The sequence below is a fragment of the Epinephelus lanceolatus genome, chromosome 11 (genome assembly GCF_041903045.1).
Source record: "Epinephelus lanceolatus isolate andai-2023 chromosome 11, ASM4190304v1, whole genome shotgun sequence".
NCBI lineage: Eukaryota > Metazoa > Chordata > Actinopteri > Perciformes > Serranidae > Epinephelus > Epinephelus lanceolatus.
Genome location: NC_135744.1, coordinates 4,473,672 through 4,501,633, shown reverse-complemented (window position 1 = coordinate 4,501,633; position 27,962 = coordinate 4,473,672). Strand labels below are relative to the sequence as shown.

Below are 27,962 nucleotides of genomic sequence, written 5' to 3'. Positions count from 1 at the left end.
CGCAGCTTTGTTATGAAGATTACTAGGTTTCATTAAGTGTCGTTGCATGCTCTCAATATCTCTTAGGCTAACTATTGGAGGTACACAGCTGAGCAGGGGATGGTCCCAGTGAGGATGGTGGTGGTCAGTGATACCATCCATTTGAGGGAAATTCAAACCTGAATAGTTGCGGACCAGGTAGTCTTCCAATGCATTGACAGCATCAGTATTTCTACCAATAGTGGATGCCTGTGGTAATGCGTCTGTGGAGTCTATCCAGGGTTGGATAAGACACAGAAGGGCAGTTTTTCCACAGTGCCTGGCAAGAGCATGATGTGTGATGATGAGACATGACCTGACCCAGACCTGAGACGAACTGATGAGAACACTGATGGTGTCACTGAGTAATCTGTACATTTGCTGCATTTGAAAATTGAAGCTTCTGGAAATTGTCTTGTTTTCTTTTTCTTTTCTGTTTTTTGTTTTTTTTTTGGCTGTGCATGGACTCTTTCTTCACTGTACCAGTCAGTGGCATGCAGTTCGACCACTGTTAGAAGTATACAGTACATTACAGTACTGTTAAGCATTTCTCTCAACGGGCTCTTACTAAAAAGGTTATCTGGATAGTCAGTGTTGTGAGTTTACAAAGTTCCAAATTATATCTCCTAAAATCTGTTCTAAACATTTTGGTTGCAGTGTTTTGATTCAACCCCTCCAGTGTGTCACAAGCAGTCATGTAGTTGATGCATGTGTTTAGGCTTGTTTTGTTGGCCCCAAACCATGTCCTGCCATCCAACATCCCCTTTTCTCCTCCTGATGAGAAATTCAGTTCATATATGTAACCAAAACTACGCATGTATGAAATGTACAAAGACGCATCTGTGGTTTGCAGAAATGTACAATGCCAACATTTTTACTGGCAACTGGGCTGGTGAAAAAGTATTGGGAGACAAATGTTGTCAGTGTTCTGGTAAAAGTGTGTGTGTGTGTGTGTGTGTGTGTGTGTGTGTGTGTGTGTGTGTGTGTGTGTGTAATGAGTCAGGAGTTGCAGAGTGAGGTAAGGTGTGTCAGTGTGGAGGATAAGTGATTACAGTGGACAGTAATCCTGCAGATGGATTAGCAGGTGGTATTAGGAAGGGGGCGGGGAAGGGGGGGTAGCACACTGCCACCTCTGAACTGTCACAATATGGAGCAGCAGCTCGCAGGGCCGAACGTCCGTCTGCTTCTCCACAGCAACACACACCAGCAACAACCACTGAGCTGATGAATGGGTTATTAAGCCTACAGTGTTGATAGTGCAACTGCTGTTATTACTGTGTAGGGAGAAAATCTGTGTATTATTTAAAACCTAAAATCAAAAGTATGTCAGAAGTTCTCCATGTTGTGGCAATAATATAGTAAATCATTTTTTTTGAAGACAAAACTCAAACATTCTGCCTTCTCAGAACAAATGGAACGCACCATAAATGTAGCTAGAGCCAAGTGAGTGACTGCTGCTGCTGGAGCGCTAATGTAAACTGTCATGTCTTTTCCCAATAAAGGGAAATCGGGGTTCCAAAAATAAAAAATAAAAAAATCAATGAAATGACGAAAGGAAAGGGAATGAAAGCAAACTGACTTTGTGAAAAATCAAAAAAAAATCAAAAGGTGCATGAGAGGGACATGGATCAGTAAAGAAAAGGTGGGGGGCCCAGAGACACTGCTTATGCAGTGGGCCCAGAATTTGGGGGCTACACCCCTGTGTGCTGGTACCAAAACAGAAGCAGCATCAAATATTAATTGTCTTTATTAGGTTCTTGGTCTACCTTCTTCCTCCACACACCATGGTATAAGTTGTAATCACCTCAGAGCTCAGAGAATGTTAGCAGACGGCAAGAGCTGCAAAATTGATTGATGATTAAAAGACTGTAGTCAGAGTGTTTGACATCAGGTGTTAATGTAAAAGGGCTCATTTGTCCTCTGACTGATGGCCCAGTGAAATATATAACAAGAAATAAAGTATTGGTCCTATTGCCAGATTTTCTGGTAAAATTTAGAAGTTTTTAATGAAATGAAAATTACAGCTGAGCTCTTCAATTTCTAATTAATCTAACTAATCAAACATTTTTTTGATAAAACAGAATCTGATGACTTTTTTCAGAGATCTGAGGTGTGGCTTCTGAGTTGGAAAGGAAGCCCTTTTGGGTTCATGTGTACCCCTTTAGCACCTCACATTACTGTAATTAAGATGTTTCGTCATTGCTAATTATTACACAATCTTTCTGTTTTAGTGAATTCTTACTGAATCACTATGTCTTTGGTGAACATGAGGATGTTCGAGTCCTGGGATGAAACAAGTGCAAGTTTTCACTGCAGCAGTGCAGAAAATGGCACTGGCTGGTGAGGCGTGCATTACATCAAGTTTAGGTTGAGACCAGGCAACACTCATTCCATGGTTGGCCTTGGAGCACAAGCTTTATCAAAACCTCCTGTGACAGTATTTTTTTTTTCTTATTGAATTATTTTAAACTGGGTAAGTAAAAGCCTAACAGATAAGAAGAAAGTAGTGATATCGGAAAGTAAAATAAAACTGTGCGGCTGTCAACGACTTGATGAGTGAATTTTCACTGACATCTGGTGGACAAACATTATTCTTGAATGTAACTGACTGGGTTGCAGATGTAAGGCCTACTATAACAACTATGACAACTATGGTTTAGTAAGTTTATATTGATTCTTACACATAGAGTTGCATGTTTGCATTCATTTCAATACATATTATTTTAGTATTTTAGTAGTTTTTTAGTTTCAAAGAATTATGGTGTTTGGTGCATGTGAAAGATTTGCTGTGCTATCTGTTGAGTAAGTCATTCCTTTTCATCACAGTAGATACCAGGGTCTCAGTGGTTTGAAGTAGCACAATGGTTATTTGGTTCATAAATGTTAATAATAAAATACACGAAAGATGACTGTTTGTGAGCTGAGAGTGGTGCACCCTCCAAATCAGAGATCATCGGCCAGTGGTGGAAGGAGCACTCAGATCTTTAACTCAAATACAAGTAGCAATACCACAGAGTAGAAATACTGTCACTGTCACAAGTAAAAACCTAGCATTCAAAAAATTACTATGGTAAAAGTACAAAAGTTAGCATCAATACAGTATACCTTAAGTGCTAAAAGTAAAAGTAGGCTACTCATTATGCAGAACGGCACATTTATACTAATGTGTATAATATAATTATTTATCATTATTGATGCATTAATATGTACATATATTTAAGGTTGCAACTGGTGAAGGTATTATATGTTGTTAGGTGTTAGACTTGTGAATTTCACAAAGGTATCAATAAAGTCTTGTGTTTATTACTACTACTACTTTCAATAATAATAATGATAATAATTTTAAGAATGGTTACACTTTATTTCTATTCACAGCTTAGGGCAGCTCTCAAGGCGCATGGGGTCCCTTGGCATCATCCCTTACCTACTCACCCACTTCATGAGTTAATTACAACAAAAAGAATATCAGAAGGTTTGGTGTCTACATTATACCAAAAAGTAATCGTAACGCCACATGAAACACTTCCATTGGATAGACTCTGGAGAAGGGATGGACCAGAACTAGACCAGGCCATGGTATGGACAAGTATTAATTTGTCCTACCGTAACCTCAAAAATTAATTTTAATTTTGGACATAGAACCTATTTGACTGCTTGCAAACTAAATCACATTAAAGTGATCAATGGCACCTCATGCACCCTGTGCTTCTTGGGAACTGTGGGTACATTTATCCACATGATTTGGAATTGTTCACCTGTTGCCTAATTCTGGAATGATGTAGCTACTGCATCAACAGATCTCATGCTAGTAAGGATTCCCATAGCACTTTCTGTTTTGATTTTGAATTACGTTTCCTCACTGTGTATCCCAAAATATAATAAGCGTATAGTGCTGTCAGATTTAACCACTGTTAAGAAAATGGTCGCTGTATGCTTGAAACCACCACATTCATTGTCTAAAAGATAATGGTTACTAACTTATCTGGATGTTATTCACATGGAAATGTCAACAACCCTCTTCAGCACAGGGCTAAAGAGGATAAATTGAACATGCTGCTCACAGCAGCAGGTGCAGTGAAGATCCTTGTGTATCCAACTGTGATTTGATTATAATGTGTACTGTTGAATCTCTCATGTTTTTTATGTACCTGTTGAACCTCTGTGAGTAATATGTGTCTTTAGTCCTGTCGGTCCCTGGGTGGGAGTTATGGGAGGGGTTTCAAAAGAACTGATAATATAATACAACTATAACATAAATTAAAAAAAATAAAAGCTATACGACATGTGACAGGATTTACACATATGACAGAGTAAAATAATTAAAAATAAAACAAAATGAAATAAATAAAACAATCAGTAAAGTAGATGTCAAGATAATGCCTTTGTATATTAACAGGTTTTAACAATGGACTTACAGATAAAAGAGTTCAGGCCATGAACGCTGTGAAAGCACATTAATATAAATGTGTTTTTAAGAGGGATGTAAAAGATGATAAGAAACTTGTCAGTCTGATCTCCTCAGGGAGATTGTTACAGAGAGTGGGGGACCTTTAAAACACAAATAATTTGTTGATTATGTTTTGTATATTTAACCTGAATCTGCAAAGTAACTACAGTTTTCACGTAAATGTAGTGGAGTAAAACACACAATATTTCCCTCTCAGTTGAGGTGGAATAGTGGTATGAAGTAGCAGAAAATGGAAGCATACTAAAGTACAGTACAAATAACTCATCGTAACTACTCAAGTACTTGCGTAAATGCACTCAGTCATCAGTAACATGTTACTGGTAACGGCATCAGCTAAGGAGGGGAAAAAAATCAGTGCTTTGATTTGGGATGTAACAGACAGAAAGTACCGGTAGGTGGCAGGATTATCAACGTGATGAGTCGAATCTGTCATCAATTTACACAATGAAGTAGAGAAGCCATGCTGCCTTTCCGGGTGCCTCGGATGGCTGCGTGATCCACACAGGTCAGAACTCCATGGTTGTGTAATGTCAGGAATTGAAATTGTTCTACCTTTAGACCAGTTACCAACTACTTTTACTCTGTAACAGGGTGGATGACTGTATATTTAAAAACAGTCAGCACGGAGCTACGTTTCAGCCACAGAATAAGGACACAAGCAAAACCAAAAGAAAATTTAGGGAAAAAACTTGCAGCTAAAGAAAGATAAAACCAACTTGATGAAATGAGAGAGTTATTGCTTTGAATTTGTCGGGAAAAGCCTTGTGTTTTAGCTTGGCTGGAGCCTTTCTGAGCACTAAAAGCTATATATCCGATAAACATGAACGCACCTCCTCCTAGCCCGGATGTTTTGCTCCATGACACTAAAGATATTCAGGCAGAAATATACCGTAGACGTTGAGTTTCTCTCTACAAAATGATTTTAAAAAACGAGCGTTTAATTTTAGTCCGCTGTGTGTCGGTAGTGTTAGCTTTATTTTGAAACGAATAACCGGAAAATTCTTTTTTTTTTTATCATCTGAACTAATTTAAATGTAACTTGAATGGAGTTGGAGAAGAGAACAGCCAACCAACATCAGCAGTGTTAATACTCGACATTTCTGATCCATTTAGTGAGCTCAGTTGGAGAGTGCAAGATGCTTCGGGAGTCTTATCCCTTCGTGGAGGACAGTTTCAGCCGCTTCCCGTCGCAGAGTAACATTTACGGGCTGTGTCAGGCCGGGGAGCAGGAGCTGCTGGCGGCCACTCTTAAAGGGAAGGTGGTGTGTTTCAGATACCAGGAGCTGCAGCATAAAATCAGACCTGTGGCCAAGGAGGTTCAGTTCACCTACATCCCAGGTACTTGCCGGAAAACTCTGAGTACAGAAAGAACATGAAAGTCTTCATAAGGTCCAAACAAATACCCAAATAAGATAAGGAGAAGTTCGCTATAAACTTCATTACGTTAACCTTCTAAGCACGTACGATCCCCAGCGCCGTGCACAGACATCTTGGGGGCAGGTGCTCAAGCGAAATAAAGGCGCCCTTCATAATTATTAAAAAAGAAAGAAAGAAAAAAAAAAGAGTCACATACAATAGCATATCTTTGACTTACTTAAATATTTATTTCAACACCCATACCTTACGGCGGAGGTTTTGCTTCAGCATTAGGTGGGTGGGAGTGGAATTTCTACTCTAAATGCATTCACTAGTCATTAACAAAAATGTTTTTATCAGGATACTTTACTTGGTGTTAATTGTTTCTGTCCATTCCAGTAGACGAAGAATCTTAATGCGGAAACCACCTCATAGTAAAAATGATAACAGACCTTTCCTCTAAAAAAAAACAAAACAAAAATTTCCATGGATGGTTAACTCATATCAAAGAGTACAGTGATGCTTTAAAACACATTGCACAATATATTTTGTATTTGGCATCACTAGAGTTGCAGTGATTTACTGGTTTCAATATATATAGTGATATAAAAGTTGACGGTTATCATACCACGTGCATTTGCCTATTCACAGTATTGAAAAGAAATGCAACTGGGCGGAGAATCTCTTTCAAAGTGGACACTTTGCACATACTTCCATTGAAGAAATGGTTTTAGGTCTGTATTACAGGAATAAAATATAACCCCCCCCCCCAATTTTATTCCTTTAAGGGTCATTCTGTTGACAATAATAAGAATTCTGTAATACTGTACCGAGAAAGTCTCATACCATTGCAACCCTAGTTACCACTCCTCAAAAACCCTTAATCTGAAGTAAACAGAGTTTAGTAGACCTGCTGAGATGAATATTTTGTGTACATAATCAATAAGATGCTGATATGCTGATATATGGTGATTGTATAGTTTGAAAATCTCATCGGGCCAGTTTTTCCCTGTTTTAACAGTATTTCCTCCGTTCATTTTCTGGTAACAACATCCACTCCAATAGAGTGGCGGAGGAATGAGTCCTAAAACGCAGAAATGAGTTAGCATTTTAGCACACCCGGTTTCCTTTCCTTTCACTGGGTATTTCTGATGGGTATTTGGTTGGATGTCTGAAATTAGGTCTATGGTTAACACAAGTTTAAGAGACTTTCACTTTTTGTTCTGTGACATAAAATATGCCAGTAAATACACCAGTCATAAAAAAGACAGATGCTAACAAGTGGCTAAATGAGACTGGAGAACATTATCATGCTGAACATGGCTTCACACCCTTGTTGTGGTGGTGGCATTAAGTCATGCAACCATAGTGTAGTTTGTTTATAACCTAACGACAGCTTTTTCTACCAGTGATTGCATTGCATTTATTATTCAGAAAATCATAAAGGTGTTTCTTTTTGAGTATCTTAAACACAAGTTTCATAAACGTTTGTCACAGAGCTTTTTTCCTGCAGTAATCCAAAATCCAATGGAAAAATCCCATAGGCTTTTTGATGAGGGATCCAGGGTGATGCTTACTTCTGTGTCAGCCTACGGAAAATCGTCATCCCTAAAGCATTATATGGACATATATATATGAAATAAATAAAATCCTGAGTAAGATCTATAAATATTTGATATGATATTTTGGCATGTATGAGTACTAAAACATCTCATGTTTTATTAAAAAACAGCGTAAACACAAATGATATACTTGAGCAATATGAGTAATAGACTGAGATGTGCCTTGTGCTTCCTCCTTGCCTCACGATTGGCCATGCTTGTTGAAAAAGATGGTGTGGCTCTACTGCAGTCCACTTTAAATGATGTGGAACACTGTGATTGGCTTATAGACATCCCATTAAATAAGTCTGTGAACTTGGGTGGAGTTAGATGACAGTAACCATAGATCTAGACACCCTAGATAAGTTGTGTTCATTGGAATAGACAGGGATCTGAACACTGAACAGGTGAAGCAGGGGGTGTGGGGGTCCTCCCTAGGAAGTTTTGATCAAACCCTTTTTTCCCCCTACATTCTGATTAATGTTGATGCTCCAATTTGTGCCTTTTCTGCATCTATGGAAATTTATTTCTTTCAAGGAAAACCCAAACTTCAGTCAGTTAATGAAATATAATGCAGCAAGACTGCCAGCCATGCCAAATACAGAATGTAAAGGTATGTCATGCTGTGTGCTATTTCTATTAGCAAAATGCATGCACTCAGTCCAAAAACGAGATAGTCAACAATATCAGGGTATTTTAAGTGGAGGTAGTGCATTGGGGTCTGTAACGTGTCTGATGTTCAGTCAAGCACTGTACTTTAGTATGAATTTGAGGCTTTCACTTCACTTCATTATTTCCATTTGATGCTACTTTATACTTTGTCTCCACATTTCACTAGAGTTCCTCTGATACCAGTATCAGAAATGCCTTTGATACAGCCTAAAATGCTGGTTTAGGTATTGGTGAGTACATGAGTCTATGAAATTATGTAATTTATTAGTAAACCTCAAAGTAATTTTACACCTGGATAAAACAGCATTTTCCTGGAAAACAGTTCTTCTTCACCACTGTGAAACAGGAACCTACACAGCAAGTCAAGTTGTGTAGCCACTGGCAACTTCTGTTTTAGAGCAACAAAAAATTGATTTCCAGTGAATAGTGTAACGTTAGCTGTTAGCAAAATGTCAGCAATTTCTATGGCATTCATTCTCTGTATGTATTTGTTCCTGTTTTACAAAGGGTTTAATTTGAGCCATGGCATGCAAAAGTGACAGCAATCATTTCACATCCATGTTAGTGGTATACAGCTGTTAATTTATTTATTTTTTAACCTAATGGTGTCAGATTGGTACTCAGTATCGGTCAATATGAGATTGGTGTCTACATTATACCAAATGTGAGATCAGGTTTTGGACTTGGATACAGGAAGGCAAAATGGTATCAATGGTACATTTCAGAGGGAATTATTGTAGTTTTTGCTCCAGTACACTTTTGACAGGTTGAACGTGTGAGCTAGTAGCTCTGTCTTGTCGATGTTGTCAGGGAGAAGAAGAATCTGGTCAAATCACCATACAACCTATAAACCAACAAATTACTCCAAACCAGCTCATCCATCACAATCTGTATTCATGTGACTCTGCTCATGCCTCAGTGGGGCGCAATATTGTTATCCATTTACTTATGTTTGCATGTCTTTTCCCAGATGTGCTGAACAGTGACAGCTCCTGTCCTGAGCTCCTCCTTTCTAACCTTAACTGTGGCACGCTAAGATAAAAATATTCCACATTATGAAAAGTGGATGTACACAAGTAGCCAATTTTTATCATGAATTAGATATAAGGCAAGGCCTGTACTGCATGGTAGCTGTAGCTGTAACAGATTAAGCCTCATCACAACTGCAGTAACCACTTGTCAGTTAAAAAGACAAAGACGTTATATGCACTCAACTCAACTGTAGTCAGGTACTGGGATGGTAAGTTTATTTGAATTCAGTTATGATTAATGAAACTGTGAATTACACACAAAGTTACACACAAAATTACATACAAATTTCAACGCAACGTTTATTTTACTTTTAAACATTTTTTTTCAGCAGTTATCTTTCTTTAAGAGTCTTCTAATGATGTGGTGATAGGAAAGATAATAATAATAATAATAATCTGACTGAACCGACAAGCCATGGCCCAATCACAGTTTGAAGTATAGTTTATACCTATTATTGTAACTCAGAGTAATGCAGCCTTTAAAAGGGCAGTTCAGATTTTTTTTAAGTGGGGTTATATGAGGTACTTACACATAGACAGTATATCACATACAGATACGACCCCAGTTTGGAGAAGCAGGCTGGAGTCCAACACGGATGCTCAGAAGTGTACTGCCGTGGAGGGGTCAACAACAAAACATATTTTAGCTGTGTAAAAAAGTCCCACCTAAAAAAATCAATATCACTTTAAGTGTACACTATAGTGAGAGTATTGTCACTGTTTTACCTTAATATCAGACAGTCATTTCCAACGGGAAAATGAAGCAGTTGGATCACTTTCTTCAAAGTCAGACTCCATTGAGGAAAAACATTGATTTGACATTACTGATCACAGGAGCTGCTGGTCTACCACTGCCTCGAACAGTTAGTTTGTTTGTGGTACTGTGTGACTTTGGTGTTTAAAGGGGTTAGTTTTCAGATTCACCAAAGTCACACAATAACACAAACTAACTGATCAAAGCAGCAGCAGTCCAGCAACTCCTGTGTTCAGCGAGCTAAAATTACAATTTTTTTGTCAGTGGAGTGTCTGGTGGCTATGGCAAGAGCATATGGGGAACTGAAGCTGTTAACGGCCTCCCCATTGGAATGGGCTCCCTGACAGAAAGTTAAAGCAGTGACAATACTATTAATGTAGCATACACTTAAACTGATATAGATCGTTTAGGTGGACCTTTATTCAGGAGGCTAAAATATGTTTTGTTGCTGACCCCCAACCACAGCAGTATATTACTTAGTTTTTGTGTCAGCCTCCAGCCTGCTTCTCCAAACTGTGAGGGTGCCTACCGCCATCTACTGTATTTAATACACTGACTATGGATAAGTACTCCATACAACCCTGCCTCAAAAAATCTGAACTATCCCTTTAAAGTTGCAACAGTGATGTCTTCCATACATGTCAGTTGTTGGTTGATGCTGCAAAGATTTGATTCTGTCTTCTTTGCCTAGTTGATGCAGAGATCGTATCAATTGATGCCTTCAACAAGTCTCCACCCAAAAGAGGTCTGGTGGTGGGCATCACATTCGTAAAGGTATTTGCATGTATTGAAGCTGACAACTCATAGCATGTATATACTGTCAGGTCCATAATTATTTGGACAATGATACAGTTGTCATCATTTTGGCTCTGTACACCACCACAATGGGTTTTAAATGAAACAATGAATACGTGCTTAAAGTGCAGACTCTCAGCTTTCATTTAAGGCTTTTTTCAAAAATGTAGTATGAACCGTGTAGGAATGACAACCATTTCTTCACACAGTCCCCCAACTTTAAGGGCTCATAAGTATTTGGACAAACTAACATAATCATCAATTAAACAGTCAGTTTTAATACTTGGTTGCAAATCCTTTACAGTCAATGACTGCCTGAAGTGTTGGACACATAGGCATCATCAGATGCTGGGTTTCTTCCCTGGTGATGCTCTGCCAGCCCTTTACTGTAGCCGTCTGCACTTCCTGCTTGTGTTTTGGGTGTTTTGCCCTCAGTTTTGGCTTCAGCAAGAGAAACGCATGCTCAGTTGGATTCAGGTCAGATGATATGACTTGACCATTGCAGAACATTCCACTTCTTTGCCTTAAAAATGTCTTTGGTTGCTTTTGCAATATGCTTCAGGTCATTGTCCAACTGCACTGTGAAGCATCGTCCAATGAGTTTTGAAACATTTAGTTGAATCTGAGCAGATAATGTAGCCCCAAACACTTCAGCTTTCATCCTGCTGCTCTTGTAAGCAAGACAAGACTTCACTAGAATAAATACAGAGGGTTTATCACAAGATGCAAACCATTGGTTAGCCTTAAAAATGGAAGGCCAGATTAGAGTTTGTCAAAAACCATGTAAAAAGCCTGTACAGTTGTGGAACAGCATACTATGGACAGATAAAACAAAGATCAACTACCAGAATGATGGGAAGACAAGAGAAGGAAGAAGGGAAGGAACTGCTCATGATCCAAAGCACACCACCTCATCAGTGAAGCATGGTGGAGGTACTGTTATGTCATGGCCATGTATGGCTGCCAGTGGAACTGGTTCTCTTGTATTTATTGATGATGTGACTGCTGACAAGAGCAGCAGGATGAAAGCTGAAGTGTTTGGGGCTACATTTTCTGCTCAGATTCAACCAAATGCTTCAAAACTCATTGGATGATGCTTCACAGTGCAGATGGACATTGACCTGAAGCATATTGCAAAAGCAACCAAAGACATTTTTAAGGCAAAGAAGTGGAATGTTCTGCAATGGCCAAGTCATATCATCTGACCTGAATCCAACTGAGCATGCGTTTCTCTTGCTGAAGCCAAAACTGAGGGCAAAACACCCAAAACACAAGCAGGAAGTGCAGACGGCTGCAGTAAAGGGCTGGCAGAGCATCACCAGGGAAGAAACCCAGCATCTGATGATGCCTATGTGTCCAACACTTGAGGCAGTCATTGACTGTAAAGGATTTGCAACCAAGTATTAAAACTGACTGTTTAATTGATGATTATGTTAGTTTGTCCAAATACTTATGAGCCCTTAAAGTTGGGGGACTGTGTGAAGAAATGGTTGTCATTCCTACACGGTTCATACTACATTTTTGAAAAAAGCCTTAAATGAAAGCTGAGAATCTGCACTTTAAGCAGGTATTCATTGTTTCATTTAAAACTCATTGTAGTGGTGTACAGAGCCAAAATGATGACAACTGTATCATTGTCCAAATAATTAAGGACCTGACTGTACTTTACTGTAATGCTTCTGTAATTATAGAAGCCTTGTTGATTATGGCTGAACTCCTGCAGGACTCTGGTGACAAAGCCACACCGTTCCTGAATATCTACTGTGACTATGAGCCTGGCTCTGAGTTCAACCTAGAGTCTATTGCACGTGAGTGAAGCGCTTTCTTTAAGTGTACATTGCACACTCTAACAGATGTTTCACATGCTGATCTTAGTGTATGTCTTTGAACAGAGAGTTGCCTGAATCTGGAGTTGCAGTTCACGCCCTTTCAGCTCTACCACACAGAGTAAGTTTGCTGCTGCACAGCTATGATTCACTTTGAACCAATGAGCAGTACATGCTAAATTCAGAGAGGCATTTAGCAGCTAACTTTGGAATTCACCCTGGCCTTTTGGTTTCACAAAGATAGTTCAAGTTCATGCTACAGTTAGCATGGTGACGACTGTTGCAGGACAAACCAGCAAGGAGCAGGTTGTGTTCAAGATTACAGATCAAAGCATATGAAAAAAAAACACATCTCCTGACCAATCAGTTGTGAGAACACCACTACATCATGCCAGTATGGACAAAATACCACAGTCACTGTCTTGTGCAACAAGGCACAGTAACGTTGCTAACATGAAGGGGCAGGCTTTATGACCTGTACTGCAGCCAGCCACCAGGGGCAATCGAGGTGTTTTGACTTCACTTTTAGATGGCTGTGTGTGTGTGTGTGTGTGTGTGTGTGTGTGTGGGGTGTGGGGTGGGGTGGGGGGATTTTAAATAAGCCGTCTGTTTATATTCTATCAAGGGCGGGGTTGCTTTGAGTGATAGGCTGTCTGCTGATAGTGTCCTACACTTCTCAGTCAGATCAGCTCCTCGCTCCTCTACAGTGCCAGCGTAGGCCTGAAGTGACGAAGCCAGAAGCTCCTCTACAGCGCCAGCTTCAAACCACCAAGATGGTGACAACCGAAATGCTAAACTTGAGGCTTTAATAGTCCACAAACCAATGGTTGACGTCATCGTAGCTACGTCCATTATTTTACAGTCTGTGGTCCTAAACACACAAAATAAGAGGAAAATAAGAAAATCCAAAATTGTTTTTTGTTTTTGGAAGATCCTGCATAGTACGTCTTTAATTTTTACCCTCCTGAAACATAACTTAATTGAATTATGAGAGTAAAAGAATCATTTAACCTATCTCATTCAGCATGCTGCTCCGATTCTGTTATCTCCTGGAGTTCATGAATGTGTTTCAGTGTCCTTATGATCATCATGTTGTCAGTCAGCAGCTTCTGTGCAGACAGTAAACATGACAGTGTGAGTGTATGTGGATGTAACTGTCTAAAAGCAGCCTGTTCTCTCTCTGTCAGAGTGCAGTGTGACGATGGAGGCAGAGAGACAGTGTTCTTGCTCAGTGGTCATGACCAGAAGATCCACCTATACAAGGAGGTCAGACCAGGGATTGGGTGAAACTCTGTGTGTGTGTGTGTGTGTGTGTGTGAGAGAGAGAGAGAGAGAAAAGACTTTGATCAAAACTTGAAAATATAGATTTAATCCTTTCCTCCTCATTATGTATTTATGTATGAATGTATAAATTTGAATACATATGTGTTAATGTGAGTGTTATTATGGAGCCCGCCTGGTAACATTTGCAAAAAAGAAACATTGTGCGGCCAATTGATTAATAATTTATGGAAACAAGATCCTATTCCATGGCCATGACTTTCTTCATGCATTGGAATCAGACTGCTTCTCAAATTATCACTGAAATCATTTAAGCCATGACACAGCTGTTCTTTCAACCCTTGATACTTCTCCACCTTTTTGTGTTCCTTGTTTCTGATGTTGCTGTTGGCTGGTATCGCCACATCTACCACCACTGCCCTCTTCTGGTTTTGTCAACCATCACTATGTCCGGTTGGTTAGCCAGCAGCTGTTTGTCAGTCTGGAATCTGAAGTCAAACAGGATCTTAGCCCTGTTGTTCTCAACCACCTTTGGTGGTGTGTCCCATCAGGATTTGGGTACTTTGAGTCCATACTGGATACAGATGTTCCTGTACACTATCCCAGCCACTTGGTTGTGCCTCTCCATGAACACTCATCCTGCTTGCATCTTATACCCTGCCACTATGTGCTGGACCGCCTCAGGGGCATCTTTGCACAGCCTGCACCTTGGGTCTGATCTGCTGTGGTAGACCGTGGCCTCTATGGCACTTGTGCTTAAGGCCTGTTCTTATGCTGTGATGATTAGTGCCTCCGAGCTGTCTGTCTGTCCAGCATTCTCCAGCCACTGGTAGGTCTTCTTGATATCAGCCACTTCCTCTATCTGATGGTGGTATGCACCATGTAGAGGCTATATATATGTATGTGTGTACCTTTTTTTCTTTTTCAAACTTTTGATGTCACTCTTATTTCTCTAATGACGTGAGCAGAGCTCTGTTTAAAGTATTTCAGCAAGTATAATTACCTTTCTCACTATATAATAAACAGCATCACTCTATACTGACAGCCATCTGGAACTTAAATGATCTCGTTCCCATGCATAAAAAAAGTCGTGGCCAAACTATCTATCTATCTATCTATCTATCTATCTATCAATCTTTATTTGTATAGCACTTTTCCTACGTTAAAAATGCAGCACAAAGTGCTTCACAGAATAAAAACAAACAAAAATACTACATACATATTGAAAACCCGCCCCTCCCACCCCCACATATAAACACACACACAGACACACACACGCACACACACACACACACACACACACACACACACACCCAAGATTCATTTGTCAGAACAATCTTAGCTTAGAATCACATCACGTGATCTTCCTCAGTAGAGTTCCCCAGCTGTTGTAGAAATAGATGTTCACTTTAAGCTCTCCTCATCTACTTAAAAATTTAGTTTGAAAGTTCATCCTTGACCCTGGAATCAACAACAAGATTCATTGTTCTGTCAAAGAGAAGACTTGTGGATTAAACAGGATGAAAGATACAGGAGGGATTTTTTTTCGTAGCAGAAGAGATGAAACAAGATGGTAATGAGTTTTGCATATCTGTAGGAGACGTTCACTTCGATCCATCATGCAACATTAACATCAGAGCATCATTCATCGTGACTCTCCTGTTTCCGACAGAACGCCTCCCTCCACCAGTTTGAAGAGCAGCCAGTGGAGAGACTCTTCCCTGAACTACAACAACTGCCCAGCAAGTTAGTCTGAGGTCCCTTTGGACTGTTAGCTATGAATCTGTTATGTTTGAATGTGTGGGGTCAGGTAAGGGATTGGATGATTGAGACTATCAGCAACTTGTAAGTCACTTTATGTTTTTGTGGGTTCATCAGCTTCATGATTTTTCTGCATAATTTAATTTACTTTATTAACAAAGCTTGTGTCAAAAGAATATCCTGGTTATGCTCAGCCAGTGGATCTGGTAGATACAAGAATGTCAAAGTTAAAACCACTCAGATCTGATTTACAAAGGACTACTAAAATACAGAAAGCCCAAAAAAAAGTAGCAAAAATATCTGAAGACAGTCTGAAGTGTCATTGCAAATTTAAAACTAAAGGTTACAAAAGAGAACAGACAACAGACAATATAAAATCCAACTGATCAGAAATCAGTCAACAGTGCTCACAGTAAGGCAGTGAGACAATACATAGAGAATAAAGTCAAACATCACCAGCATACCTGTAAGCTGAAGGCAAAACAATTGATGTTCCACAACTGTCCTATAACAAAAAGCAAATACTGTTTTATCATTAGCTGAGCTATATGTATGTATGATGCATAACCCTCTGTGTCTTCCCTCCCTCCATGCAGTGTGCTATGGTTGGATATGTTGAGTGTAGCTGGTGACCGGCGACTCTCAGCGTTTGGCTGTCAGAATGGCTGTGTTGGACTGGCTCTGGTCAGCCAGACAGGATCAGGTGAGGGAGATCAGATGCAGAATCATGGTTCAGATCAAACACGTGACTCCTTTTCACACTGTTTCCCAAAGTGTGATTGAGGATTGAGGAATACAGTGAAGTCCTGCCTTCCTTCCTCCATGTATGCTGAACATATCTGCCCTTTTGACCACACTCCTATGTTGCCTTATATATGTGGCCAGTGTGCTTATACCTAAAGCCTCCTACAGGCTATGAGATTTTCTCAATCCTGTAATTTTAGTGCAAGCTACACTGTACAACATGTATCTAATAAACTTGTTTATGACATCAAGTTTGATGTATCCAGACTGTACAATGACAGCATGAAACAGTAGAAGCACTTAAGCAACCTGGTGAGTGTGCCATTAGCATCAAGCAAGCAAAGAACGTTATTGCTTCATCATGGAGAAGAATATAAAGGAATAAAATTCACAAATAGTGTCTTGGCATTTACTGACCACAACTGCAAAGGGCACCAGTTTCATTTGAAACAGACTACATTAGAAATGAGCCTTTATTTCCAGACACAGGCCTTTATTTCTCATTTCCTCAGTATTTTTTCATTTTAATTTTTAATCCGCTCCTGTTTGGCCTGTAACATTTAATGCATTGCACCGTCATTTACAACTACACACTTTGTTTTAAAATTAAAAACTCCTTTTCATTTCTTTTGAGAGAATCCCTTCATTTTCTAAAAAGGCTTTTATTGTGAAACATTTGCAGGAACTTGTTGTGGAGGATTCAGTGACTTGCATAGTTTTCATGCAGTACTTAGAATGTAGCTCCTGCCATCTGGTGGCATGCTTTTCATTACTACAATGAAAGTTTGGCTGGGACATGAACAGCCATAGTGACCGAAGTAATAATAATAGTAATAATGATAAAAACAGGACAAGAATAATCTGATGACATCACGCATGTCATAAAAGACGACCAGGAAAGATTGGTCGTGGACCAACATGTAGTCTGTCATGTCTATCAGCCAAGTCATGACAAGATTTTGACTCCACCATTGCCTAATCTGACATAGTGACTGTCGGAATGGACAAAAATGTTGTGTAGTCTGAACCCTGCATAAGTCTACTCTTAAATGTAGAGACGATGTCAGCCTCCTGGACCAAAACTGGAGCATGGGTCCACAGAAGAAGAACCTGATAGTTAAAGGCTCTGGCTCCCATTTCGGAGACTCTGAGAATTCTGGGAATTTTGGGCCATTTTATAGACTCTGGGAACCACAAGTAGCCCTGCATTTTCAGAATGCAGTGTTCTGGTGGGCTCACACTGTCACTAGGAGCAGCTGAGTTAAAAAAGAATGCTCTGTCTCCTACTTCTTCCTCTAATTTTATGAAGTTTGAGATGTCAGGAATTTTTGACAGTTATCATAGCTCCCTCTTTGTCAAAACACTACCGAAGTGTGTCTGTAAATCTCTGGCAAAATGGCTGCAAAGTCTCCATCACTGACAGTTACATGTAAATGAAACCCAATATTAACACTACTGTAATAGATTAATTTATTGTAAAAGGAGCTAAATAGACATATCTGGTTTCTTGCTTGATAATGAACTGCCACAAATACACTGCTCAAAAAAATGAAGGAAACACGTAATCGTCACAGTGTAACACCAAGTTAGTTAAACTTCAGGGATATCAATCTGTCCATGGAGGAAGCACAAGTGATTGTGAATCAACTTCACCTGCTTTGGTGCAAACGAAAGTGACAACAGGTGCAATGGAGAGGCAAAAGCAAGACAACCCACACTGAGTACGTGACAGGCGTGAAAGAGTCTGGAGACGGCGTGGGGAATGTTATGTTGCCTGTAACATCATCAAGCATGCCCGGTTTGGTGGTGGGTCAGTGATGGTCTGGAGAGGTATATCCTTGGAGGGTTGCCCAGACCTCCTGGTGTCATTCAGTGTAGGAATTGTAAAGATAACTACATTGTGACTACATTTCACGCTCAGAATTCAGACAGGTAGACAGTCAGAATAGTGTAAAATAAATAGGGAGTGATTTCAGTGACTTGAAGTCAAGTCATATATGTCATCTGTGTGGGTGTACCTGTTTGCAGGGGCTTTACAAATATTATACCAATAAGTAAATTCTTAACTGAACAAGTAGTTTTCAAAATATAAATCGTGTATAAATTCTGTCTTGCGTCTGAATTAAATGACTACAGGACACAGATCATTAATACCGTAGGTCCATGCCAAGGTGTGCTTTAAGGATAAATAATTTATCTGTTTTTGTTTTGTTTTTTTAATCAGAGGTTTTGCAGAGCTGGCGGTTCCAGTTTGACAGTCCAATCTCGTCAGTGCTGCTGTTCCCTCTGAGAGTCCAAACTGAGTCCAGTCAGCCCAGTGGAGACAAAAGTATGTTACTGCTCTGTTTCACTTTCACATCTCCAGACTTGTGTCCCTGTCTGTCTCTGTTTCAGTTTGCTCTTTTGGATAAACAGTTTAACTTGTCTGGCTGTCACTGTGGATAAGTCTGTTTAAAAAAAACAAGGATTTTGATTCTCTGTCTTTTCTTCTTCAGGTATGCAGACAGAAGGCTACAACCTCCTGGTAACCAGTACTATAGAGATGGCAGTTGTCTACAGGTCAGTATCTGACAACTTTATCAGTGGAGTGATCACTCAGTTTTGTGCATTTTCACTCATCTCTCTGGTTGAGAAAATGGCTCTAGGCTGTATTTGTGTTATGTGTGTGTGTGTGTGTGTGTGTGTGTGTGTGTGTTCTCAGAGATGTCCAGGAGCAAGGCTTGTCTCACCCTGTGTGCCTCTCAGAGAGTGACCAGTGGGATGCAGTGCTTTGTGCTCTGGTAATTGACCTGGATTTTGACGGGCAGAAGGAGGTGCTGTTGGGAACGTACGGGCAGGTCAGAGCTTCTCTTTACTAGTGGACTTTATTAGTAGCACTTTAAAGGACAAAGCTAGACATATTCTAGATTTGTTACCAATAAATCCCATGAAAAGATCAAAGGCAATGATGCCTTCGTCCTTCTTTTCAACTTATCTGTAACTTAGGCTCAGTATTTCCCTAAAAGAGCTGGACACTGTAAATGTTACTCAAATGTTACTCAAATGGGGAAATAGTGAATTTGTCGGGGTCTGTTTACAGAGGTGGATTAATCCACATTTGGTGCATTTGTGAGTGTTTGGGGTAGCAGGATGGTGTTCATGGGACTGAGTCAAAATAAACTAGTGTTACCTGTTTTCTTCCAACATGGAACCAGTTATTTTCCAGTTCCTGCACCTTATTTTAAACTGTTCAGAACATTAGACTATAAATAAATTGGTTTGGAAAAAGTTGGTTCTCAGCTGGAACCAAAAATTTGCAGTTTTTCCTTGACCTGAACTGTGAACTGCGACAACATCAGTGGGCGTGTCATATTCCACAGGTTGGAAAGAGAGGATGGAAAAGTCAAGTGAGAAATTCTCAAAGAGTGTGCAGTGGTCTCATTTATAGTTGGCCATTGCTTGTTTTTTTTTTTGGGAGGGGGGGGGGCGACGACAAATAACAAATCTGTCCCAACAGAACAAAAGTTTGCTGGTTTGTGCAACACCCTGAGTTGATGACACATTCATGATTACAATGGTTCCACTCAAAACTGGTGGAAACATGGGCTGGTTTAATTTGAATTGAATTTGACTTTCATTATCTCCAAAGGGAAATTCTTTCTCACAGCAATGTACTTGTTTGACACAACAACAGCCATAACAACAACAGTGATGAGTACAATGTCCCAACAACCCAACAATAAAACTGAACAATAGTAATAATACTAGAATCTAACACTAGAAGCACCAAGGTTCCAGGAATCATGAATGGAACCAGTTTAAGAAGCAGAGCTAATCTGTTGGAAAAGGGGTATGTGTGTAATGAAGGAACATGTTACCCAGTGCAACAGTCTGGCTCACTGATGTATTTTTAGCAGTTTTTGGACGGGAGCTCTTTTGGAGCTCTATGGCACAGAGGAGGAAGATACATCAGGCTTTGATACACACACAGTAGTTGTTAGTGGTATACATTCATAGTTGGTTTTGGTCTTTTGATGGGACTTGTAAAAATGACATACAGAAGGTTCACAGCAATTGAATATAATAAAACATGACACATTTCAGCAGTGCTGGCTGGTGGCATAGGCAGTATAGGCGAATGCTAAGGGCACCTTTGGCTATTTTTTTTTTTTTTTACTAATACTATCATTACTATTAATTGAAGTATTACATAAGGCCACAACAACAAACATACATAGCATGTTTTTCTGGGTTCCTGCTGCCCCCCGGCCCTCCACCCCAGCTCTCTGACAGAGATGGGCGAGTTATCTGACGTCACGTTAACCCCCGAAATAGGTTGTATAGTTATCATGTCAAAACGATACAAGCTCTTTGGTGCTCACTCAACTACCAATACACTACTGAGAGGAGAGTATATGGAGAGACAGAATATGAAATCAGCAGGAGGAGAGCTAGATATCATTTCCTCTAAGCAGCCGATGGCTGGAACAATCAGCTCACGGAGCTTGCTTTGATTTACATTGTGAAGCGTTCAAGCTCTATTCAGTAAAAATAAATATTAGGTGAAGGTAAATTATGTTCGCATGATGTATTCAATGTAATCTTGTAAAATGTAGCTTTTTGGGATAAATACAACTGTTTGAAGGAGAAATGTGTTGATGTTTTCACACCAATATAAAATCGATATCAGAGAGGAAATTATTATGATTATATATAATAAAAAGGCTTTTTGCTTATTTTTGGGAGATATTTTTCATGTGAAAGTAGGTTATGTTAAAAGTTGCTTCATAGATGTGTGTAATTGAATTTATGATCATTCAAAGGTAGTGTAATGAAGGACTGAATGACTTTAAAACTGTTCAATTATTTTTTATAGTGTAGATTTCTGTGTTTCCCTGGCACAAAAGAAGAATAAATAACAACAAAAACAAAAGAAACACCTATATAAAAACATGGCTATCAGCCAAATTGTTTCTTTAAACACTGGTATCAGTATCGGCCCAGAATTTCAAAATCAGTGCATTCCTAGTTCAATCAGAAAGTTAATTTGTACAAGTTATTATTATTTTACTATGTCATATATTATTTTCTTGTTTATTTTTCTGAACAAGTTAACTTGTAATTGATTATTAATTAATATGATAATCATAACATGTACAATATTTTACTCAAAGCAAATTAGCACATATTTTTTATCTTATTTTTTATTTTTAGCCAAGTTGTTTGTTTGCATTTTGGTAATAAATGTGCAGTACTTCAACTGGTGAGCTGTAGCAAACGACATGTTTTTTGAGGGGGGCTTGTCTAGGCACCAAATGTGCTAGAATGCCATTGCGTTTTCAGGCATCTGATTAAAATGAGTGACTGCTGCGTTAAGATCTTGATGATGACGGTGTTATCTGCCTTTCTGTTGTACAGGAACTTCTGTGTTACAAATTTCAGCCAGCAGGGAGAGGACGAGATGGACAGTTTCAGCTGCAGTGGAGGCGGAGCTTCAAGAGTCCGTTGCTGTCTGTCATCTACTTAGACTTGACTGGGGATGGTTTGAGAGAGCTGGCTGTCCTCACACTAAAGGGCCTGCATATCTTACAGGTATGGAGCAGAAAGCTGTCTAACAGTGATCTATGATACTAATGGTGACATTGTAGCTTTCTGTCAGGGCCAGCCTGCTGTTGATCTTACTGTTCTGCATCTTGCAGTAACAGATAGGTCATCTGCTTACTAAGTTAACACAAAAGCGCGCTCTTGAACTAAAAAAGATATTTCTAATAGAGAAGTGAATTCATGCATCAAGTAATTGCTGACCTCTACTGGCCACCAGAAGAAACTGCAGCAGAATTGATCTGAAATGATTTTACAGACGCATTGCCTATTTTGTCTCTGTTCCTTTTGTCTGTGGTGGCCTGTAGTTGTCAAAAACAATCCATTATCCATGTTCACATAAAATCCATATAAGCTTGAGAGTAAGAAGAGAAGCACCACAAATATCTAATAATCTATGGTGCTGATTTTGACATCAAATATAATGACAATAAGAGCAACATTATGATTGTTAGAAGTAAGAATACAGAAAATTAGTATTTCCTGAATTCTTCTTATCTGATATTGCTCTTAAAGTGTGTGATGAGATTAAATATCTCGGCCATTACGTTGTCAATGATTTATTCGATGATAAAGATATCCACAGACAGTGTTGAAGTTTGCAGAGACTTAATGTGGCTCATAATGATTGAATGAGACTGCTTTTTAAACTTCAGCGATGGTGTAGTGCCATCCAAATGTTTGTAAATGTGTTTCCTGCCCTGCCTTAATACGAAATCTTATATATCCATATACGTGCAGGCTTTCTGTCTCAGAAAATGGTATCATCCAGGCCTTGGCCAAGCCTGAGCTGAGCTCAGTCAGGTTTTCATCAAGACTGAGGGGCCACTGGCACTCCAGTATGTTTGTGGGTGCAGTTTATTGAATTTTGGCTTTTAATATGAACTTGTATAATGTATTGTAGGGTATTTCTTGTCTTGTCTGTTTTTATGTGGTACACTATGGACTTTCTCTGTGTCCTTAATAAAGTCATTCTTCTTCTTCTTCTTCTTATAATTATTATTACTGTTATTATTAATACTACTACTACTACTAATAACAAGGATAGTAACAAAAACATAATGACCAAATCATTGAACAAGATGCTTTTTCTTTTGCTTTTCTCCAGTTAAATGATTTTATGTGTCATTATGTGATGCCTTGTGAAGCATCATTCGCCATTACTGAGCAGTTAAAGTTGGCTAACAATAAATATGGCACTTGATGCACCCTTTCAGCTTTATCATGTTTATGCATTCAACACCAGCTCAACACAGACCCCAATTAGACAACTACTGTGCCATTTGTAAAGCAAAGCTCAGTGCTGATCTTCAGCTTGTACAAGTTCTGTCTCACAAGCTGTATATATCATGTGACGTGTCATTTTGTTCCTTCTCTTTTCAGCATACTCTTACCAGTACTGCTGATTTGGTCCTTGAGCGGCTTGCCCTGAGGGTGTCAGCGCTGGCAGCTGGCTCTGAGCTGGAGTCAACTGAAGCTCAAGACACTGAGGAGAAAGATGCTCCAGCTAAGAAAGAGGAGTGTACACCATCAACTTAACTGTGTATTTTGTTTCCATGTGTGAGTCCTGATGGTTCAGACTGAGGCGTTTGGTTCATTTACAGGTGGAACTTGACAGATTTTCTCAGGGGCATGTATTCCTGAACAGTTACACACAAGTTAAAAGATCAAATGTCACATTATCCACCCAAAACAATAACACTCTGCTTTTTGGTCAAATACTGAATGTAGGTGACTGTAAAAGAAACTGACTGAAGAGCTCACATTGTGATATGAGGTACTGTAGATAGTGTACAGTCATTTGTAGATAATAAATCACATTCAGTGAAACCCTCCCACTACTTTTGTTGTTTGGTATTTACTGCCCATTTTGTTACTGTGTTCTTTCTTTGTCTTTTTTATTTAACTTAAAAGTGAAGTGTATAAGATTTAGGGGGCTTGGCATTGTCTAGTAGGGAACTGCAGATTGCAACCAGCTAAACCTTCTCTGAGCTAGAATTCCTTCAGTTTTCATTGGGGGTGGGATTCTCCAGAAGACCCACGATACAATATTATCAAGATACTTAGGTCACGATACAATATTATTGCAATATTGCGATATGCTGAGCATTGTGACTAAAATATATTGCAATATTTTTGCGATTTATGACCTTTTTTCCAACTGCAGATTATTTCCCCATAGGAAAACTTTGTCAACATCAGTTTTATCTCATAAGATAAAGTTTTCATTCTGGTCATGTGACTTTAGTCATTTTTATTGCAGCAAAATGTGATGCAATGCAGACAGACCAACAACATCATAAAACCTATCAAAAATGCTGCATACACCTGACAAACTGAACTGTTGGCAGATTTAATGCCCTCTGCGAGACCAGATTAAGTGCATGAGGGCTAACACTTCACAAGTAGGTAACCTGCAAACTGAATGGCAACTCATCATGTTAGAAGTATTGTCTGTTACAACATCTATCCCCCATTCTTGTGCTGCAAGAGGTCTGCAATGTTTGCGCCGGTATGACTTTAATGTACTGCTCTAGTTTGGAGAACGTGAGACAGCAGTCGCCAGTTCTCTGTGAGATAATGTGCCGTTACAGTCGCTTATGAATCCACTGACCTTGAAGTCCAGGCATCTAAAGTTAATGCCACCTTCCTGCTGTACTCAGATTCTTCAACTTTATGCTCCACTTCTCTGTAGAAAGAACATCTTGGTGAAAGAACGTCAGGACGGAGTCACATACCTGGGTTCTAGTATGTTTAGCATGTAACAACAGCCTTTGTTTTCAGCAACGCTGTATACACACAGATCTTTGCGCATGAAGTAGTTGATGGACTGTTTTATTTTCTGAGCTCTCTGAGGGTTGGATGTTAATTTTATCAAGCCAAGTGTGTTAAGTGTTGGTTGACTTCGTCAGCATAGTGGGTTTGGCGTTAGCTTGGCTGTCAGGGGCTAACGCTATCTCTGGATGGTGGAGTGTGAGGTGAGCCCTTATGTTCGTAGTATTCCCAGAGTATTTTATTCTCATAGGACACTGCCTGCAAATCGCATGTGCCATATCCGAGTCCTCCTTTCCTTCCATGTTAAAAAATCCAAAATAAGTCCAAACGTTTGATTTAAATGCCAACGGCATATTTGTGATTTCTTTCTGTAGTGCCTCCATCTTTGTTTTGATGAACTTCCTGCCAAATGCTGCTGACTGAAACCTCTACTAACCTCACCAGAAAAAAAAACAGCAGCACCATCTGGTGGACTGAAAAGCAGTTTTATTATTCTAGTACCAAAAGTTGCATTAAAATGCATGTTTGCAGAAATGAATAATGTATGTAATAAAAGATAGATACTTGTCGTCTGTGTATCAATACAATATCGCCACACAAAATATCGAGATGCTGTATCGACTTTTTCCCCACACCTTGTGTTCATTGTTCAGGAGGTTTTTACCGTGAGTTGAGTTATCCACAGAGGTCTCTTTCTCTTCAAAATAAATAGACAGAGTGATTAAAAGTGTTAAAAACACTGAAGAATGTAGTTTCATGTTACAAATCAGTCATTTCTGACACTGCTCAGTGTAGATGGGCTGCTAACTATGATGGCCAATGTGAAAACGTGAATGTCCCTATCTATAGTCAGTGTTTGGTTTGTCTGTTCTGGGCTACTGTAGAAAGAATGGTGGTGTATCATGCAATCTCCATGAAGGAGGACCTGGGCCCTATGTACATATAAACAGCTCATTCTGTGGTACTGAAAACACAATGATTCTAATTTTCAGCTTGTTATACACTAAAGAAAACACATTTTATATTCCATTTCTGAAAAAATATCCCCCCAAATCCTACACACTGGACCTTTAATATTGTATTTCAGGATGTTGCTTTTCTCCAAGTCAACACAGATGCTAATAGAGTGGGATTATTTCAGTTCTTTCTAAGGTAAGCTTTCTTTTTAGTTGATCTTTCTGAGGACTCCTGAAATAAGTGGAGCTGTACTGGAAACAAGTGTACCATTGGCCTATTCTTAAAGTATTATTAATGTAGTTTAAAAAGAATTTATTTAATGACATTTTTAACATGAGATCAGATGTTTTTGCTTAGTATCACATAACCATGAAAGCCCCACTGCTGTTCTCATTTGGTGTTTTAGTTTTGCGGTTAAGTAAGAATAAGAATACGAAGTTAAGTAAAAGAAAAAAACAAAGTAGCAAAGTAATGTAAGAAACATGTAGGTTAGCTTAAAAAAACAGTTCAAATAGTTTAATAGAGAAAGTGAAGTGAAATGGAAGAGCAGTGCTTCAGTCTGTAGTTGCTTCACATAAGATGGACCTTTTCTTTATTGGCCTCGTCTTTCGGCCGGTCAGTGGCACTGTGGTCTTCTCTGGAGCTCTCAAACTATATTTCTCCTGTCTCGCACTACAAAGGCAACAATAACAACAGCTGCACTTATCACATTGAGGACTTAACAGAGACACATGACGTGAAGATGACTTCGGAAAGCTGTGTTCCAGCACCTTGTTTCTGCGAAGCTGTTGCACTTGTTTTAATGGCTGATCGGCTCTCACACTGTTGTGCAGCTTTATTTTAAGGCGCGGGGTTGTTTTGCGCGTCAACAATAAAGAGCATGCTGCTGGAGCGACGGTGAGCGCGTTAAATGAGCGCCTTTCACTCATTGGGATTTTTATATTTAGCTCTGTGAGGGACGCGCGGCGGAAAGAGGAGACCTCGATCCCGGTGTTGTCTGACATTCTGATCCCTTTGAGACCGTTTGGAGCCCCCCAAAACTTGTCGTTCATATCGCGGTGCGCGTTATCAGGCTATGTGGTGGTGAGGGTGTCGTGTGTGTGTGTGAGCCGGAATAGCGCAAAATTATCTACAGCTCCGGGTGGAAAAGATGATGATGGCTGGTGGTGGCGGAGCAGCCGTGGACCATAACGGGATATATTCAAATCCTAACCTCCACAGCCTGCAACAGCCCCATTTGGAGGCTGATAACCCGGACTCCCGCAAACGACCGCTGGAAACTCCGGCGGAGGAGGCCGGCTGTACCAAGCGCACCAACACTGGAGGTAAGAGATACACAACAAAAACCAGCTCATCCGCCGTGTCTCCTCCACATGAAGTCAAATCGGTTTGTTGCAGAAGGTTTTGCATGCATTGGTGGAAGTACACCAGAAAAAATACTGCCGTCAGTATCCCCTCACTGCATGCAAAGAAACTAGATGCAGCATAGGAGCAGATTGGGGCTGCATGTTGGGCTCTAACATGTAGCACCTGTGCATTTGGCACTTTGAAACACTGACTGGCTCATATGCTGCTTATCCCAGCAGGGAGAGCAGGCATCCTGACTGAGTGAGTGGCCTCCTCAGGTCAGCTTTGAATCTGAACCCCATCACCTCTCTGCTCCACATCTGGAGATACGCTATAGAGGCTTTGATTCCGACAAGTGATGATATGTGTGTAGAGGCTTTAACATTAAAATAGAAGTGTTTACGAGAACCCTCTCGCTGTTTATCAGTGTTCAGTGTGTTGTTGTGGTTGTAGTGTAAGACAGGGATTCCCAAAGGCCAGAGATAAATCTGCAATGTTCCTGAGCAGCACTGTGTGAGGAGGCCTTTGGTGACAGATAACGGGAGTAGAAACACAGAGAATATATGACAGAAATGTCACTGCAGTTTGTTGTAGTACTAACAACCTGTGAGTCAATAGTGAAGTCAGACATATTTCCTATGAGTCCTGGATCTTGCAGTCTGGGAAACCCTCAACTATGAGTCTTGGTACAGTACAGACATGTCTCTCATTGAAACAGTATACCAAAGCTTTATAATGTCTTAATGGTTTAATATGCCCAAATATTAGGTGAACTACTTGATTTGTGAATGGTGACAAGATAAGAACAAGAAATAACAGTGCTCTTTTGTTCATGAAAGACTGTAGATTCAGTGTCAGGGCTCTGGGAAATTTTAGTGAATATCCCTTTTGCTGCAGGGCTGAATTTTTTTCAGAGTTGTCAAATTAACACTTTCTGGAGTCAAGTGTGCATTTTTAAGTACAAATATTGAGGTGAGCCAAGCAGCAAAACCACCC

The 27,962-nt window shown here is 39.7% G+C and overlaps 2 protein-coding genes across 2 annotated transcripts in view; both read left to right on the top strand.

Annotated features, from left to right (window-relative positions):
- Positions 1-5,328: 5,328 nt before the first annotated feature.
- Positions 5,329-23,726, top strand: kptn (kaptin (actin binding protein)). The gene is made up of 12 exons (XM_033651141.2): positions 5,329-5,824; positions 10,592-10,674; positions 12,419-12,503; positions 12,588-12,642; positions 13,709-13,787; positions 15,475-15,548; positions 16,160-16,266; positions 18,532-18,636; positions 18,803-18,866; positions 19,009-19,144; positions 21,705-21,878; positions 23,271-23,726. The coding sequence occupies exons 1-12, from the start codon at positions 5,623-5,625 to the stop codon at positions 23,424-23,426; spliced, it is 1,320 nt and encodes a 439-aa protein (XP_033507032.1). The 5' UTR covers positions 5,329-5,622; the 3' UTR covers positions 23,427-23,726.
- A 2,563-nt stretch (positions 23,727-26,289) lies between these two features.
- Positions 26,290-27,962, top strand: part of nova1 (NOVA alternative splicing regulator 1) — a 35,589-nt gene continuing 33,916 nt past the window's right edge. The window contains exon 1 of the mRNA XM_033643003.2: positions 26,290-26,944. Coding sequence (XP_033498894.1) covers positions 26,770-26,944 — 175 coding nt within the window. The 5' untranslated portion in view covers positions 26,290-26,769. The remainder of the gene's footprint in view (positions 26,945-27,962) is intronic.